General features: G+C 42.9%; 1 protein-coding gene across 1 annotated transcript in view; it reads left to right on the top strand.

Annotated features, from left to right (window-relative positions):
- Positions 1 to 934: 934 nt before the first annotated feature.
- MRPL39 (mitochondrial ribosomal protein L39) overlaps positions 935 to 17967 on the top strand; it is a 136592-nt gene continuing 119559 nt past the window's right edge. Inside the window, exons 1-2 of the mRNA XM_086933262.1 lie at positions 935 to 1091; positions 9892 to 10098. Of these exons, the coding sequence (XP_086789388.1) occupies positions 1052 to 1091; positions 9892 to 10098 (247 nt within the window). The 5' untranslated portion in view covers positions 935 to 1051. The remainder of the gene's footprint in view (positions 1092 to 9891; positions 10099 to 17967) is intronic.

A 17967-nucleotide genomic window follows, 5' to 3' on the forward strand; every position in this document is an offset into this window, starting at 1 on the left:
GGATTTAGGTTTCGTAGGCTCACTGTAGAGTTGCGTTATGTGAATAAATAAATAATGAATGTGTTATGAAATTTATGATGCACCTGTCCTAAAATAAAGTGGCCTTTCTTGCTCCTAAAGAGGTGTGGACAATGATTTCTTGCGCGACTTGAAATCGTCATGTCCGTGGAAACTTCAGTAATGCACATCCTTTTAAGCGTTGCTCCCACCTAGTGGCGGAAAATAAGAAAACATGCAGCATTGTCAAAGAATGAGCTCCTAAAAGAAGTGTCTGAGCAAAGTTGCCTTTAACAGAGAGACGAAATCGCATATGATAACGAAGGAGGGCGGTATATATAGTTGTTTCTTAAAACTCAATTTTATGGAAGCAATTTTTTCAGGAACCCTTCTGAATGTATAATGCAAGTATTCGAGATCTCGGCACACCAACAACGAATAACTCAAGATGGCCGTTGCATTGGGACTGGTTTTCAAAGCAGTCTGTAGAAAACAAAAAAAGTCATGACTTCCATAGAACTAGAGAACGACCCTAATTGAAGGGCATCGTAACAAGTGAAACGCACGCCATTTACGAGCCGGAAGGCTGAACTCGATAATGTAGCCATATTGGAATTCTTTATTTGGTGTGCTGTAAATTGAGCTTCCTAAAAGCGTTCGCTTTTCCTACGACAAGCATTTTTGTAATTATACTTTCACTAATTTGCATGATATGTAATTTGAAAAGAATTTAAAATTGTATTTTACAATAATAACCTCTTTAACAAAAACATTAATTAAGATTGCTTAATAATTTTGCATTGTACGTTGGCATCACATAGCTATAATAATAACATATGCATCTGAGGAATATTTGCAATCACCTACTGTGTTTTATCTCTTTCGAACTAGGTTGCCCGGGATCATTTTGCTACCATGTGTACAGAGATCCCCAGATGGGCGGAACCTTTCTCTCGGGCGCAGTTCCTGAGGGGGACGCCTTCGCGCGGTGCACAGTGTCAGCATGCGTAGCTGTGGATGATATTTGTGTGTTCAGCCAGGGTCACTGTGCAGGATGGCCGGCGGAGGCTTAGCTTTTCGTCTTATACAGCGAAGTGAGTTGTCGTTAAGAAGGAGCAGTAGGCGGGCGGGTTCTTGGGACTTTGCGGGCTCTGCTGCTTCTAGGGTCTGTGTGTTTTGTTGAATGCTGTACATGCCAAGAGCAACAGCATGCTGCATTCAGATCTCAGGCACTTTATTAGATTTCTAGATTTCAGGCTCTTTCCTAACCAGCAAATGCTGATGGCTGTCATGCAGCAAGTGTTATTGATGTAGAATTGCTACATTTTAAACGGAAAAGTTAAAATAACTGACTTTATTCAGTTTTTAAGGCACCCTTTTTTGTTGACAATTATTTGTAACGGATGTTTCAGAAATTAGGCTGGGATTCCGCCTGAAAGTTTAAGAAAATTATTAAGTCAAATGTTCATCATAGTTGCGGAGTTTCTAATTGCCTATTTTTGACGTTTCCATATTTTTGATATGTTTATATGTGGCATTTTATTGCTTTATGTGTGCCACTATTAGATAAGTATTGCAACTTACCAACAACTGGGTAATATAATGTTTTATACGTGGTCTTAAAACATCCCACAATGAAAGTGATCTGGTGAAAGTTATCAGTCACCTAATACTTGGAAAATTATGTCATGTGCCTTACACGTTCCCTTCACACACCTCTCTGTTTCAAATGCTACAACCTATCCTGTTTAGTTTGTATTTTTGCAGAATATAGAACCTGTAAATAGAAATGTATTATCAGTGGAAAATTGCAGTCTGGTACATTAATAGCACAAATGAAGTTTAGAAAAAAAACCTACAAGTGTCAGAAGGCGGAATTTTAACAGATACGTTCCAGATTATTGACTTTAATTGTAAACAGCGGCTCAAACTACTGAGCTATCCTTACTATAAATGGATACTATGATAGAAATCCGCTTAAACGGACTATAATTGGGTCCAAATCACACTCAGATTATAAGAATTTGGACGAGCATGTCTTAAACTGAGTCAGGAATATAGAGGAGCCCATCCGGACATGAACATATGATGCTTGTTATTTATTTATTTAATGCATTTTTATAAAGCGCAGACTTTACCCGAAGGTGTCAGAGCACTGTACAATAGAACCAGTTACGTTACATGAGAGAACTGTTGCAGGAATAGAACAAACAAAAATAGCATGAACAGACTGTACAAGCAAAAGTAAGAATAAATATGACAAATTTTACAATGACTAAAGAACTTCCTGGCGAACAATAGCAGGCCCTAGAATCAAAACAACGCAGGCAAAAGGAAAACAATTTCAAACACAGCAAGCACAGGATGTTCAGCAAAAATATAAACATATGTGACAAATTTAAGAAAGACTAAAGAATTTCCTGGCAGGGTCTGAGAAGGAGGGAATTAGTTCTGAAAGTGACTTTGGAATAAAAGGGATTAGAGGTCCGCTTTGAAGATCTGGATGGTAGTGATGGCACGGAGCGAAGGAGGAAGCGAGTTCCAGGTTCTCACCGCATTACCTGAGAACGATTGTGCCAACAGTTATTCTCTTTTGAAGGAGGGGGGTTCAAGAAGGAACCTTTCCGCATTCCGAGAAGGTCTTGAGCCTCCAGACAGTTTGAGTTTATTCGCCAGATAGCGAGGGGAGGAAGAGTGCAAAGCTTTGTGGGTGATGCACGCTGTTTTGTAGGTAGCTCTAGCCTCGATGGGAAGCCATCGGATAGAAGACAGGATAGGAGTGATGTGGTCACTTCGTTTGGACCCTGAAATTAAGCGAGCTGCTGAATGGTGGACGGATTTGAGGGGGGAGAGTTGAGATTTGGGAAGGCCAGTCAGAAGAGAATTACAATAGTCAAGTCTAGAGAGAACTAGCGATTGGACCAAGGTTTTTAGGTCATTCTCCGGGAAGAACCGACGAATCCCCCATAAGAGTCGCAGTTGATAACGTGTGCTCTTGGCCATGGAGTTGATGTGTGAGATTAGGTTGAGTCTTTTGTCAAGTATGACACCTAAGGATTTAGCGCAGTCCACAATGAAGGGTTTGCTGTTGAGTAAATTTGATTGATCCATCCAGGCTTGAACAGGAGGCGGAGAGAGAGAGCTAGCTATGAGGAGGAAATCCGTTTTGGAGGGATTGAGAATGAGTTGGTGAACTAGCATCCAGTTGTGAATAGTGTTGAGAGTAGAGCTGAGTAGTGAGAGATCATGAGGGGAAGACACCTTGAGGTAGATTTGGGTGTCATCTGCGTAGAGATGGTAGAGGATTCCAAATTTGCTTAGACGGTTCCCTAATGGTCCCAGATAGAGATTGAACAGAGTGGGAGCAAGGATAGAACCTTGAGGGACGCCTTGACCAACCACCAGTGGAGACGAGATACTATTTGCAATCTTGATCATTTGGGATCTGTCTGTGAGGAAAGAGGCAAACCATTTGAGTATTGTGCCTTCCACGCCCATTCTCTGTTGAAGAATGTTAAGGAGGGTGGAATGATTAACAGTGTCAAAAGCTGCTGAGAGGTCAAGAAGAATCTGAAGGCATGATTCCCCTGAATCGAGAATATGCAGCGCATCATCGATCACTTGCAGCAGGGTTGTTTCAGTGCTGCAGTTTTGAATAAAGCCCGACTGGAACATGTCGAGGAGATTATTGTCCATAATGTGTTGGGACAGTTGTTAGTCCATGGTTAAAACATGATCTATTATATTGTGGGCAACACCAGCAGGGGTGTGGAATTTAATAAAATATGTACTTGTCCATGGGATGGGTTTCTTCATAAATCTACTGCGGCAAAAATGTAATTATATAAGCGCTGTGATAATAGCCACTCTGATTATGCAGAGTCTCATACTATACTATGTTTTGAAAACCAAAAAAAATCCCCATTTTGTCATATGTCTACAGTTCTATATGCTGGGACTAGAGGTAGTAAAAGCAATAGTCCAGGGTTGGAATGCCCTTTTGACTCTGTGCAAACCTAACTTGCATGTTTTAGGGATTTTCACCAGCCCTACTCTAATCTTCTCCTATACTGAGAAAGGGTGGAAATTTACTCCTGACAAGGGCAGAGAAAAACTTCTTCCAGGATTTGGGGAAAAAGTGTTTGGAGGGAAAGTGAACTTGCAAAAGCTCAACAGATTTTCGAATGAGCAAATCTACTCATGAACATTTGCTAGTGCTGAAATTCAGGTTCTAAATATTTTCTACGAGTACAATTTTCTGGCCTATTCCTTAAAATTCTTGTGAATTCATGAAATGCGTAAATCTGCACTAATGCAAGGACATGCACTTTTGTGACTTTCTTTAAGAATTGAGCCCCTAATTAGGTCTCGCGTTAACCAAGACCTTTTTGTTTTTATTAAAATTCTCCCTCTATAGATCAGCGGGCTTCACTGTGAGTGACCGCATTCTGCTCTTTCACAAGAAGCATATCAGCACACAAAGTAATATTGTTCCGTGCAGAAACTACTGTGGAAATGTTTGTTTTTGAGAGCAAAAAATATTGGTGCTTTTTGCCAATGTTTGTTATAATGTTTATGGCCCGGCAGCTCCCACAAGTATAACGTTTTCCAAAAACCATGTGAAAACAAGACACAAAAAACCAAAAGGCTGACCACCAAAGTTGACCTATTGGCATTGCCAATTCTCGTTTTTTTTCATGTTTACATAATCTTGTTGAAACTGGTCACAATATTTTCCATTATGAATATTTATAGGAATCCGTAGCATGCATCATCACAATTTTGCTAAATGATGCTTCAAAGAAATCGTCCGTAAAATTTCACAGTAGTTTAGCAACACGTTTTTTTCGCCGTTGCATTTTTTGAGAACATTTTATTTCGAAAGCAAAAAATCATCAGTCTTGATTTCAAGCTTCATTAAATATTTGCATCTAATCAGAGGGCATTCTGGGAGCATCAAACATAGCTTTATATTGTTAGACTTTGCAAACGTGAGTACACGTTTTTATACTGGAACCACTTTCAGTAGTGCAGTCTAAGCTTTCAACATTGCCTTAAAGGGCGCACACCCTAACAAAAAGGCTTTGCATTAATGAACCACAAATACAAGTTTGAACAGCATTAACATACAGACACAAATATTATCCTGACTGCCCTTCCCTGATCCATAATTTACTATAAACTGGCGGCCAAAGGGTTTGTGCTGCAAGGGGTTGGGCCTACTTATCCAGAGGACAAAATAAACATGGAAACTTGTTGTCCTTGACCCCAAGCAATATGTCCTGGGCATCTGTCTATAGGAATTCCACACCCCTGCACCAAGCAGTTCTTCTTTTTTTTTTTGCCAAGAACTCTTAGCATTTTGGGATTTGTAAGTTTGGTTTCCGGTTAGAGACATGCCCTTCCTTGATCTAGCATGTAAGTGATATTGGTATAAAAAGCAGAACTGCTCTAGCGTGTCACGCCCAACGTCTGAAAATATGCTGATGGTTTCAGAGATTCATGACGAAAAAAATGAAAGTACTACGTATGAAATTCACTTCATGTAGCACAAAGTGGCTGATGAAACAGCCCCCATAATGAACTGTTGGCTACCTCAGAACATGAACATGACCCCGAAACATGCACTGTCCCAAAATACAAGAGTGTCCTAAGAAATGACTCCGACTGCACCAAAAGTTTTTTAGGCAGCACCGTTAATATGCAGTAGATTGGCTTTAAAGATAGGGAAATGGTCTCACTGCTTGTGGACTAGGAGGGACGGGATGTAAAAGTAGAACACCGTAGCCATTTTACATTGGTAGGTAAAAATAGACTTTGAAACAGAGTTGTGAATATATGGTCTGGGGTGATTCAAAATGGATGTGCATTTGTTGGGTCCAGTAATTTAATTAGAGTAAATACGTGAGCTTTTAAGGAGTTTGTGTGACTGTGAATATTTGTAAGGTGAAAGTATATGTGAATGTAGGTTGTTTCAATTAAAAATCTGTTATTCATGGTGACACAGCTGTGGTGTTACATGTAATTGAAAGTCTTGTAATTTTGAAAGGTAAAAAAGCCTTGAGGAATCCTGTTCGTTGTGCATATTTCTTGTTGTAGAGTACTGCTCACAAATACTGCGTGTGCTGATATATGCCTAGAAGTTGTAGGTAATTTGTTTATTAACAATGAAGCTGATGGCGAGCAGACACGCCAACTACCCATATTATCTTAGGCTGGCAGAGGCCAAAAGTCATAGGTCAAAATACTGAATCTTAGTGAAAAACTGCAATACTGTGCTGCGTGCACTAATGTCAAGCCATGCCTGAAGTGATAAAATACAGAGAGTGAGACAAATGCTTGTACAGAGAATGCAAGCAGCAAAATGATAAAGACGATATAAATACGAATCGTTTTCCAACAAGAAAACATCCTAATACAAGAAATACTGGCAAATAGATGAAATGTTACTGGTATGCATTGCCCTGAACGTCCTAAGTTAAGAAGAAGGGTAACAATAATAGCAAGCAACTGCGAGCAGTGAGATGTGCAGTAACATCATTGAAGAGATCAAAATCCTTCATCCTATTTCGCTCGGTCTTCTTAAGAAATGTCTTAACCACTCATTGAAAAATACAGAATGTCTCATTTTTCTGTATATAGTTTGCCCTATGTGTCTTCTAGGCGCCCCTCACAGACATTTTCTCATTTGCTTAGTGCATATAGGTTGTTAATCTTCTCAATAGTTGATGCATTTATTTGAAGGATTATGCCTCAATATGCATTATATTTATTATGTGATTTGAACGTCTTCTTTTAGTTGATATATTCATGTATTAAGTTGAATAGACGGTGCTAAGGAAAAAACAGAATCGTTTTAGGCTTTAACTTGAACGTGCGAGAGAATCTTTGCATTATTTTTCTCATCTGACATGATCACAAGGGTATAAGATTTTGTCTGCTTTCATGTTATGTACATTATGTGCTGTCACCATTGCTATGATATTATTGCTGTATGCAATTATTTGTTACATTTATTCTTGACAAAAATTGCAGTGAAATAAATCCTTGTGCTTCTGACGAAACATTTCCAGAACTCACAACAACAAATCGAGTATGCATGATTGCCTCCTGCAGTTTGTAACTTACCCAATATACGTTTTCTCCAGCTAAGTTGAGGGCGATGCATGTCATAACGTGTCTGTTTCCTCCATTCAAGGAGGTAGATTACCCATACCTGCAGTAGATTTAAAGACCAAGTGCCCAGTGGCCCAAAGCTCCGGTGATTGAGACATGATCATTTGAAAGCACGCGCTGACCTCATTGAGAGTCAATGTACCTTCATACAGTGTGCTAGCACTGCCTCAGCGCAATCCATCTCCCCTCTGCTCCCCTAGGGTAATTGAGCAGAAATCCTCAGATCAAGGTGCTGTAGGCAAAATATGAAATTTTGATTAGAGCAAAGTCTGGGTAGAAAGCAGCAGAACCTGTGCCTTCAAGTATGCAGAATGAAGCAGCAAAACCAGGGAGAACTAAAAGTAGTGAAGCCAGGGGTAAGAAGTCATTGGAAATGAAAATGGGTAGAAATCTACCAAGTTAAATTATCCCTGCTGGGGAATCTCTGGACAGAAGGCTGGTGGACATGTCGAAGACTAAAGATTTGAATCACCAACAGTTGGAAGATGAAGAGCCGCCTATTGTCACCCTGCAAGCCCAGTCTACCAATCTTCAATTGGCCTGACTACAACCACTACCTGAAGAAACAGCAAATAATCTGTCTCCAACCCTAGAGATCCTTGACAGGAGAGATGATAGAAGTCATCCCAGGATTGAAATATGGCTGTGGTCAGACAGGTGGGTATCCTATGACCCGAAGCAGGGGGCAACAGCTGGTTTACTGAATGATGCTGCTCTGTCCAGGTCTGAAGAGGTCCAACTTTTCCTCATACCCTCAACATCAAACCCAACATTAGGTCTTTCATAGTAATATAGGGAGTAGACCCACTACTACAGCATGCCATTGAGCTTCCTTCCCAGTGGCACATCCTCAGCCGAGGCAAGCACTGCCTGGGTGAGGAAGGAGACTCTGTGATAGCAGAGACGGCTCCAAGCCTCCAGCCAAGGCCCATCATGAACTCCATAGATGGGGTCTCCACCTCACCACTGACTGGTCTCCCAAGCCTACCATATATTTCGACAGCTAGGATTCTTCCAAGAGGGTATTTGTCTCACATCAACCAAATTCTATCTTCCCCTGATGAGAACCAGTCACCGGAGCTGGTAGTTTCTCAGCCAGAGCCATTCGATGGACAGAGCAGCTGATCCCATATATTGAAAATGACAGCCAGGGCCATTCCTCTCCATCCTCTCAGATTTCTCGTCTTTCAGAAACTGAGAATAGTGGCATTTAGGAACAACAAGCTGAATATAACAGAATTCAAGATCAGTGTTTTTATTGTACAATTTGTATTGTTTAGGAAAAGAGAAACAATGCCCCATAAAGAGAAAAAACAAAAATGAGCAAAAAGAGAAACATACTCAAAACAAGTATTTGGACTTGGAGCGGCCAAGTATTGCCATCAGCGGGCAAATAGTAAAACATCAAAAGATAGATTGAGGTTTTAGTCCCTATGTCCTTAAGTGAGCAAGGAATACAAGGATCCAAGAACCTTCCAGCCATGCTCACATTAAACTGCAGCATCAAGTATTTGAAAGATGTCACAGTTGGGTAAGGAATTGCTCTGGAGAATGGTAAATGAGTTGGTATTTTCCTTTTGAAAACCTTATATACTTTTATTCGACTCGTAGATCTGTGCTGTCAGAAAGGGGGATAATAATTTTGAATTTTGAAGCCGTTTCCTCAAAATATTAGGGCACAATCTTAATAAGTTGAAAGGCAGCTCATTGAAAAACACCCATGGACCACTGGTAGATATGATACAAGCAGCTGATGGCTCCTCAGAGGAAAAGGTTAAAGGAAGGTTCAGGCATCTCAAAATACAATTAGAGCTAAGAACAGAGTGCAATAACATTCCAAAATCAGTTTAGAAAAAAACATGAAAAATTTAATAAACAAAATGGTCAAAACACGATAAAAGGTAACTGAAGAAAATGTCAAGGAGTGCAGCTGGAGAAAGGATAGTAAAAGTCTGTGCCCAAGGGTTCCTTTCAGCTCCACATACGGAAATTGCTTTATTACAACATTTTGACAGAACCTTAAGGAACCAGTAGTTACTAGAAATAGGACAGTGGTTCTTAGGACCTGCCTCTTTAAGGCCTAGTTTCATTATTAAAGGCTTCATCAATGACTCCTTTAGGTTAATATGGTGAATAAAAGATTTGTGGTCCAGAAGTGTGTGGGCATTAATCAAAGTACGCTTAAAGTTAACATTAAATCCCGCCCCACACTGATTTGTTTGTATGCAAGGCAGGTATTGAGTCCCCTCTTTCTGAGCTTTCTCCAAGATACAGGAGTTTCAACGTTAAAGCGGTATATATTTCAGTCCCCTAAAGTTAAATCTGAAGACTCTCCATGGATTGTCCTGCTTTAGCTGTATTACCCCGGCCCCACCCACCAACTTGCTTGCTAAACTTCACCAAACAACCCGCAGAGCCAACTTTAAATATTATGTAACACTTGGACTACTCATTGTTTACTCTGTTATCGCTTTGCCTAAGGATGCCCTATCTAGCACAAACTACTACTACAGCCCAAGACAAAAGCAAATGGGTGTTCCAAATCTGCATTCTGTTCAGCAATTGTACTTTTGTATTACTCCAGTTCAATCTTCTGAAGTATGGGCTTTAAAACATGGGTCCCAAATATGCCTTGTATTTTTTCAAGTCCTCTATCCTTTGTATTATTACAGTTTAAATCTCTTCGGAAGGGGTTTATAATGTGTTTTTGTTTTACAGGGCTCATTTCAACATCTCTAGCTTCACAGTTTTCAAATGCTGATATAGCCCTGAGGCGCAATGAGTTGTTCATCAAAGAGAGGGAGCGCCAGCTGTCACTGTATCCACGTATTGAGAAGATTGAAGTCAAACACATTGGAAAGTCAGATCCTGGTGCTGTGTTTCTAATGAACAAAGGACTATCTACCCCATATAACTGTGCCATGCGTGAGTAAAGAAAAATAGTGAAATTAAAATTTCTTACAGAAAATTATGTGCACTTCACTCTGGAGGTTATAATTGTAAATGTGACTCAGAGCTTCATTGGTGGCAGAGTTTGTTATTACTCAGTTTGGTCATTTGTAGGATGTTGCATCAGTATACACTTTATTTGGTCTTGTTCACCTTACACCTCAAGCTGTCTGTTTGCGAAAAGACCTATTGTCAGCCCATCTAATGCTAACCATTTGTTTGCTTTTTGGCCACTCTCGTTTGCTTGCTTTTTGCCAGCTTGTGTGGCCCTTCCTTCCTCTTCTTGAGTTGTTTTCTCTCCCCTGGAGGAAGGCCTCATTACTTGGGTACTTTTGCTGCTTACTTTTCAGGCACTACTTTTTTTCTTTTTGTGTAAGCACCACATGAGAGTGTATGTGTTTTCCAGCTGTCTCCCTTGTGTGAATCTGCTCCCCCCATACGCTGCACTCTAAGTTCCTCTCTGTTGCCTGTGTGCTTCTCCCCCACCCCCTCATGTTGTATTTGCCCATGTAGGTTTCTCTTCTTTGCGTTGCTATCATGCTTGTGGACTCCCCAGCTCCACGTTGTTCCCTATCTCTCACCCGGGTGCTCCTCTTCTCCTTACGTGCTCCACGTTGCTCAAACTTCCAGCACTCAGAATCCAGCCATCTTCAATATGACCTGGCACATTGTATTTTGGGCCGGTTTGCGGTAAGGCAAACACATCAGAACCCTACTCGACTTGAGGAAGGGTTCAGGCAGAGAGAACCTGCTAAACCTGGCACTGTGATTTGTGAGATGGACATGAAGAGGCTGGACACCCTTCCACGTGAAGTCCAACAACTGAAAGATCTCCAAGGAACAAAAAACGGACCCCAGGTGGCTCCACAGACATAAAGGTGAAGGGGGCATTTTGTGAAGAATACCAGCTTCAACTGGACCAATATTGGACTTTGCTGTTGTCCTCTACATGACACCCTAAGAGCCTCTGGGTCCTCTCCTTGAAGCCCTTGGGGCCTTAGAGGTGTATGTCTGGAGTTGTTTGGGCACCCAAAGAATGTTTGGAAACTTTTTCAGAAATTTTGCTCCAGAGCTTCAAAGGGAACTTGCATATGTTAAGCACCCCAAATGAAGTGAGCTGATAAAAAGTGTTTGCATTGTTACACATGGACATCTTTTGATCTAACATGGTTAAAAATAATGCACACAAACAGTCAGGATTGCAGCCTGTGAAAATATAGTAATTGTATGATCTAGGCAGTCGACACATTAAGAGTGATTAATCTCTCAATACATAGTAAAGTGTGGTTTAAAGAGTCATCTTTTTAAACCCACTGTCTGGATGATCTCTGGAAAGGATGAGAGGCAGGAGACGAGGTGGAGCGAGAGACATTGAAAGGAGCGACAAGAGCAAGAAATAATGATTAAAGTAGAGGAAGGTGAGACTTGGGAGACACAGAGTGTAGGAAAGTAGGATCTGTTTCATAGGTACTCCGACATTTTGCTGGTATCAGTATATTTTTGTGACTTGTCTGGCTGGGATCCTGCTAATCAGGACCCCAGCCACTGTTCTTCCTCCCTAAATTTGCTATAATAAGTACTTTGGTACCTCCACAATTAGCTACTGGTGTACCTTGTCAGTCCCTAGTATATGGTACTAAGGTACCCAAGGCAGGGCATAGGTACACCAGGGGTCTCCCTTGGGCTGCAGCATGTATTATGCCACCCATAAGAGACTACTACTACTCAAACTACTACTACTCCTTGCAGCCAGTGTAAGCTGGTGCTAGCACCACTTGCGACAGATATAAGTGTCCTTATATCTGAGGTCATCACACTTAAAACCTATAAGTCACCCCTAAGGTAGGCCTTTCAATCCTGAAGGCAGGGTGCTTGGTTATAAGTGTGAGGGTGCCCCTGCATGAGCAGGACACCCCTACAAACCCTGGAGTCTATTCTCCAGGCTTTGTAAGTGCGGTTAGCTTTTTTAATACATATAGTGGACATCAGTCATTATGAGCTGTCTAACTATATAGTGGCTGCACTGAACCTGGTCATGTTTGGTATCAAACATGTTGTAATCATAACCCAACACCGATTCCAGTGTTGAAAGTATGATCCCATGTACTGGGGGGCTCCCTTAGGGCACCCATTTCTACTCCCAGTTACTGCCTTTCAGGGTCTGACAGCAAGCCAGTGCTACTGCTGACCACATACCTGATTCTGCCCTCCTGCTGCTGAGCCAAGCTTGAGCAGGGGAAGGTAGAACAATAGGTTTCCTGTCGCAGGTAGGTGTGACCACCTCCCCAGGCAGGACTTAGTGTATTGGGCTGGGGGTGCTTGCCAGCGGCACCAGACTGCTTTGAAGGGCACATTTAGTTCCCTCCTTGCATACTCTAGTTAGAACCAGTTCTGGGAGCCCTAGTCTCCCGCTCTGGTGCGAAACTAGACAAAGGACATCGGCTTATCCTTCCCTCTGGTGAGCCCCTCCTCTGGGAGGGACCCCTGAGTCGTCCTAACCCTTTCTTCTGGTTTAAAAGGGCTTACCTGTGGGTGGGTTTTCAGATTCAGGTGGGACAAGACTCAAGCCTGAAACCACGTCACTCTTTGACCGACTGGACGCTTGGACTTCGCTGGACTTCTTCTGGAACCGAGTCTGCATCAAGGATGACTCTTGCTGCTTCTGGTCTCGCTGTTCTGCAAGTCTTCTTCGTCATCTGGGTCTGTGGTTCTTCCAGGATCTTCAACAGACCTGTGGGCATCAAGGACACTCGTAGTAATTTCCCTTGGAGTGAAGGAGTCACTCCCCTGCATCTGCAGGCACTGCAACAAAGCTGACCGGTCCTCTTTCCTGACATTCCACGGACCTCGAAAGGCTCAGCAACACAGGTGGTGGTTTTCCAACTCTCTCGAGGCCTGACCTGTCCTCTCTGCAACTGAGGCCAGTATCCCTCTTCGGAACCGCTGGGACCAAATTCCTCTGCACCGTGTCGACTGGCTGTCGCCAAGGCTTGTTGGCTCTGCACTCCAGAGATCGTCGGGCTACAAAAAGCTGTAGCCTTCAGTATCTGTTCCTTTTTTATAAAAAATATTTTTATTGTCGTGTTTTGCACTCTTTTTTGCAAGCAATACAGGATTATCGTTACATCGAGTAAACAAAAGAAAAAAGATTTAACAGAAAATCCAAACAACTGAGAAGCAAATAAAGCAGGGGGAAAAAATTCAGAGAACAACATAGTGTATACAAACAGTAAAGCATTCATCAATCTATGCATAAAAAAAAGTAAAAAGAGGACGAAAAATGGGCAGATACCTAAGAATAATCAAGCGAGATGAAATATGAAGTATTATAGTCAGCCCAACTCCCCCTGAATCCATTGCCGAACAGAGTCCCAAATTTTCATTCCAAGAGATCTTTTTCTTCTGCCTTTCGTTCTATATATGGCTCTTATATTATTATAAGAGGCTAGAAGACGTGCTCTCCATACATCAAACGAAGGAAAGAGAGGAGTTAATCCACTCTTGTGTAATACACGCCCTGGTTATTGCCATAGATAAAAATAAAAGATTTTTTTTCCCCTCTGGTAGAATGTCCGAAGTTACGCCAATTAAAACATGTTCCCCCGTTAGCGTAACTGTAGACCCAAACACTGTAGTCAGAAATGTCTGAATTGCCGCTACGAAGGAAGCTAGCAGAGGGCAGGCAAAAAACATATGTATAGAGTCTGTGGCCTGTAAGCCACATCTATTACATGCTGTTCTGAAGGACTGGGTTCTTTTGGACCCAGCGGTGCCAGGGCACAACACCTGAAACCTTCGTGGGTAACCTGCTCCGGCGTACAAGTCACAGAGACACGGGACACTTCCTTCGGCGTCAAAGAGTCAAGGTTTATTTACTGCAGGGAACACAGAAGTCACAGGAAGTACATCGAGTGTAGTTCGGGGAGACTGCTTCAAATTGTATTTGTGGATCGCTCCTTTTATACAGTTTTTACCAATTGGGGTAACATGCTACACAATAGTTTACAACCTGGTTCCCACAAGTCGCTCTCAGAGGGGTCGCTTTGGTCACTTTGAAACACACAAGGTCCGGAACATAAGTGCGGAAACATTTGGCGGTTCCCAACTGTAAAAACCCATCTTCCCACCATTAGCAAATTCCAATCAGCAGTAAAGTAGATCGAAATAGGAACGAAGACAGGTGCAGAGGAAGACGGAGACAGTAGGGAGATCGGAAAGGGTGTAAAAAGGGGGGGTATCGAGAAGCACGAGATACAGGCATCAAAGGGACGTGCCTAATGAGATGCACAGCTGAGACAATGAGTCCGTGCGGCAAGATGAGCCTCGAGCGGCATCATCTGTCTTACAGCAGCAACCCCCTCATCATAAAGACACTTTCAAAGAACATGTGTCTTCCGCAAATATCTTGGGAGTCCCAGGGTCGAGAAGCGGACAGCGTCCGTTCGCTGGCTACTTGAGGGCAAGAGACAAAATGGATGCCGTATCTAAGATGGAACCCGTGGGTACAGATGAAAAAACCCACGTAACATACGAACGGTTTAAGTTAGCACAGCGAAACTGCGCACACTTACTAAACTCGTCATTTGCGGTTCATAGATACTAGACTCGCCCATATTCGTGCGAGTCGAAAACACCACTTACAATTGTCACGGAACCTCAGACGCTCCTTTTGCCCTCATGTAGGCAAGCACTAGTCGGAATCATATTCGATATTCATCAGACCATCAAGATGTCGTTGTAGCATAGCTCTGTCCGATCGAGTCCCCTTGGTAACAGATGGTTGTCTCATACACGTTGTAGCACAGAGGCCACATAAGGCAGGACCACACTGCACACAAAGGCAACACGTGAACAGGAACACTACCACAACCCCGATGATCGTCAGAATCTTCCAACCCCAAGCCGACACCAGGCCCCAAAACCAACCAAGTAGCGTCCAATCCCCTACATCCACGTGTATGGATTCGGAGATCTTATGCAACTTCGAGATGGCTTGATAGACAGTAGGAGCATTATCTGGAATGAAAATGCAACAGCTCGAATGGATCACTTTACACACCCCACCACGATCTGCTAGGACAACATCTAAAACCATACGGTTTTGTAATGTCATAAGTCTCTCCGCCTGAAGTTCTGTGGTGATATTACCAAGGGCACTGGCAGTAATATTAGCTGTCGATTCTACCACTCGAGTCAAATGTCTCAGGTTCCTACTATTAACCATAGGTCCCCAAAACGGGAGGAAACCCTTGAAAAAGTCTCCTGCCTCTTGACCGGCAGTATCCTCTTCGCTAATTACGCCTCGTACAACTCTAGTCTTATGATAATCGGCATCTACAGTAAACGTCGGAGGCAACAGATTTGCAACGAAACATGAGCCCATGAAGTCTGCGGGCAACCATGTGTATGCACGATCATGACAGATAAAGTATGTACCCTTGGCAGCCAGGAACACAGGGGACGGGGACATTGGCAGAACGTAACTTTCAGTGCAAGCACTTACTCCAAGTGAGGCTTGCGAGCCACGACCCACAAGACAAAGATTACCAGTGTGGGGTACGACCCATATTGGAGACGAGCTTTTAAGCTGCTTTTCATTAGTGAACATACTATATTCCCCTCTACTTAGGACCCTATAGGCTTGTACCTCTTCTCTAGGGATAAGAAAAGGATCATGGATCTCATCTTCCATATCCTCTATAGCCATCGATAGCAGCCTCTGATACGAGGTAGGACCAAAGTTGGGGGAACGTTGTTCTTGCGTGGGGTGGGAACCCAGTGCGCTTCGAAACATTGTTTGGAATGCTCGAGCTGACCCTTGGGAACTATACGGTAACACCAGATATGGAATTCCCTTACCCGTAGTATGTGGCATCAACCCACACACCCAACAATTAGTAGTGTTAACCACTAACTGATGCTGATGGAGGAGCTGGATAAAGGAATTATTGCGGAATTCTACACGTCTAGCCTGTTCGTGTTCTGGTAACATATGAAAGGAATGAGGAGAAGCAGTAGAAGTAAGGTTAGGGTAAGGAGTAGGAGTAGCAAGGAAAACGTAAGATATAGCGTAATATACCCCACCCGCCAAAAATGCAGAAGCAGTCAAAAACAAAACAAACAATTGGGATACAAAACATTTCGTACGACTAAGTTTCTGCAGCTTGACTCTATACGCCTGAGCTCCTTCCAAATCATTCAGCTTCGAAAATGCCATTTCCCTACGACCGTCCGCAACGTTTCTTGACGCACTTCGTTCTGTGCAGCAATAGTCAATCCCCAGGAGTTCCTAGGAACCGACGGTCTTTAACCTAGCGTCAAGACCTACTGTCCAGAAGGAAGTACGCGCGCGGCCCTACGGCCCTCAATACACAATATGTATTTATTTAGCACAATATTTCTCAGCTGTGGAAGAAAAAAAAATACAAGGAAGAAGCTTGATATATATACAAAAACTTTCAATGATACGAATGTTCAAAATTGATCATGGGAAACGAGGATATTGCAGTTATCAATCTCAGCAAAGCAAGCAAATTTTATTTGTCCTTAGTGTGAGATCGCAAAGAATATCGATGTTTCCCTGGACGTGTCTGCTCGTCGAACAAAGGATCTGTTGAAGAGACAGCGTCCTGCTGATCAGTTCGTTGATCTGGTCTTGAGTCTTTTGCTGACAAATGTTCAACAGTGGCTTTCTGCTGCGCTGAGGGTTCTCCAACAAGCTGTGCGTCGCTAAAAGGTACAAACGCCGGCAATGTTTCTGTTTCTGTTGACGCGATGCCTTTCCTTATCCACGGGTCTGCCGGCAAAGGAATAGGGACTCGCTTACAATGGGTAGCATGTACCCAATTTTTCCGCCCCTCAAGACGAACGGCAGTCCTCGTGGCCAGGAGCACCTGGTAAGGTCCGGTGAATCGGGGGTCCAGATTGTTTTTTCGTGAGAAGTTACGAGTAACCACCCAGTTCCCGGGCTGGAGCTGGTGGCCTGGACCCTCCGTTTGCGTCGGCAAGGCGTCGTAAACCTGTTGATGAATTAACCTCAGTTTAGCAGTCAAGTCATGTAAGTAATCGATCAACATCGGAAACTCAAGATCAGAGAATATTCCTGGCCTAGGAACCCCCCACACATTCGCAGGACGGCCGAACACTATTTCATAGGGACTAAGCCCTATTCGGGAGTGTACAGTCGCCCTAGTTGACAGTAATGCTAGGGGCAAAGCATCAGGCCACGAAAGTCCAGTCGTAGCTTGAATCTTCGCTAATTTTAGTTTAAGGGTGCCATTGTACCCTTCAACCAATCCAGCTGACTGAGGATGATTGGCGCTATGGAATTTCTGATTGATTCCAAGGCCCTTACACACACTCTTCATCACACTTCCAACAAACTCACTTCCGTTATCTGACCACACGACTCTAGGCATTCCATACCGAGGAAAGTATTCCTTCAGTAGGATTTTCGCAGTAGACAAAGCAGTATTGTCTTTGAGGGGATAGGCCTCAATCCATCGGGAGAATGCGCAAACCACAACCAAAACGTATTTCAGGTTATTGCATCGCTCCATATGGACGAAGTCCAATTGGATCACCTCAAAGGGATACGAAGGAGGAGCAAAACTGCCAGGAGGAGTTGGGGTTCCTTTGCCAGGATTGTACATTATACACACCATACAATTCTTCACCAAACGTTCAGCACACTTAGTAATTCCATCATTCTTCCACACATCAGCCAGCAACTTGCAAATACCTTTCGCGCTAATATGTGCTAACCCATGTGCCATTTGCACAACGGCCAGTACATACGCATCAGGCAACATCCATCTTTTCTGATCCGACAAATCAATCCAGCAA

The sequence above is a fragment of the Lissotriton vulgaris genome, chromosome 8 (genome assembly GCF_964263255.1).
Source record: "Lissotriton vulgaris chromosome 8, aLisVul1.2, whole genome shotgun sequence".
Taxonomy (NCBI): domain Eukaryota; kingdom Metazoa; phylum Chordata; class Amphibia; order Caudata; family Salamandridae; genus Lissotriton; species Lissotriton vulgaris.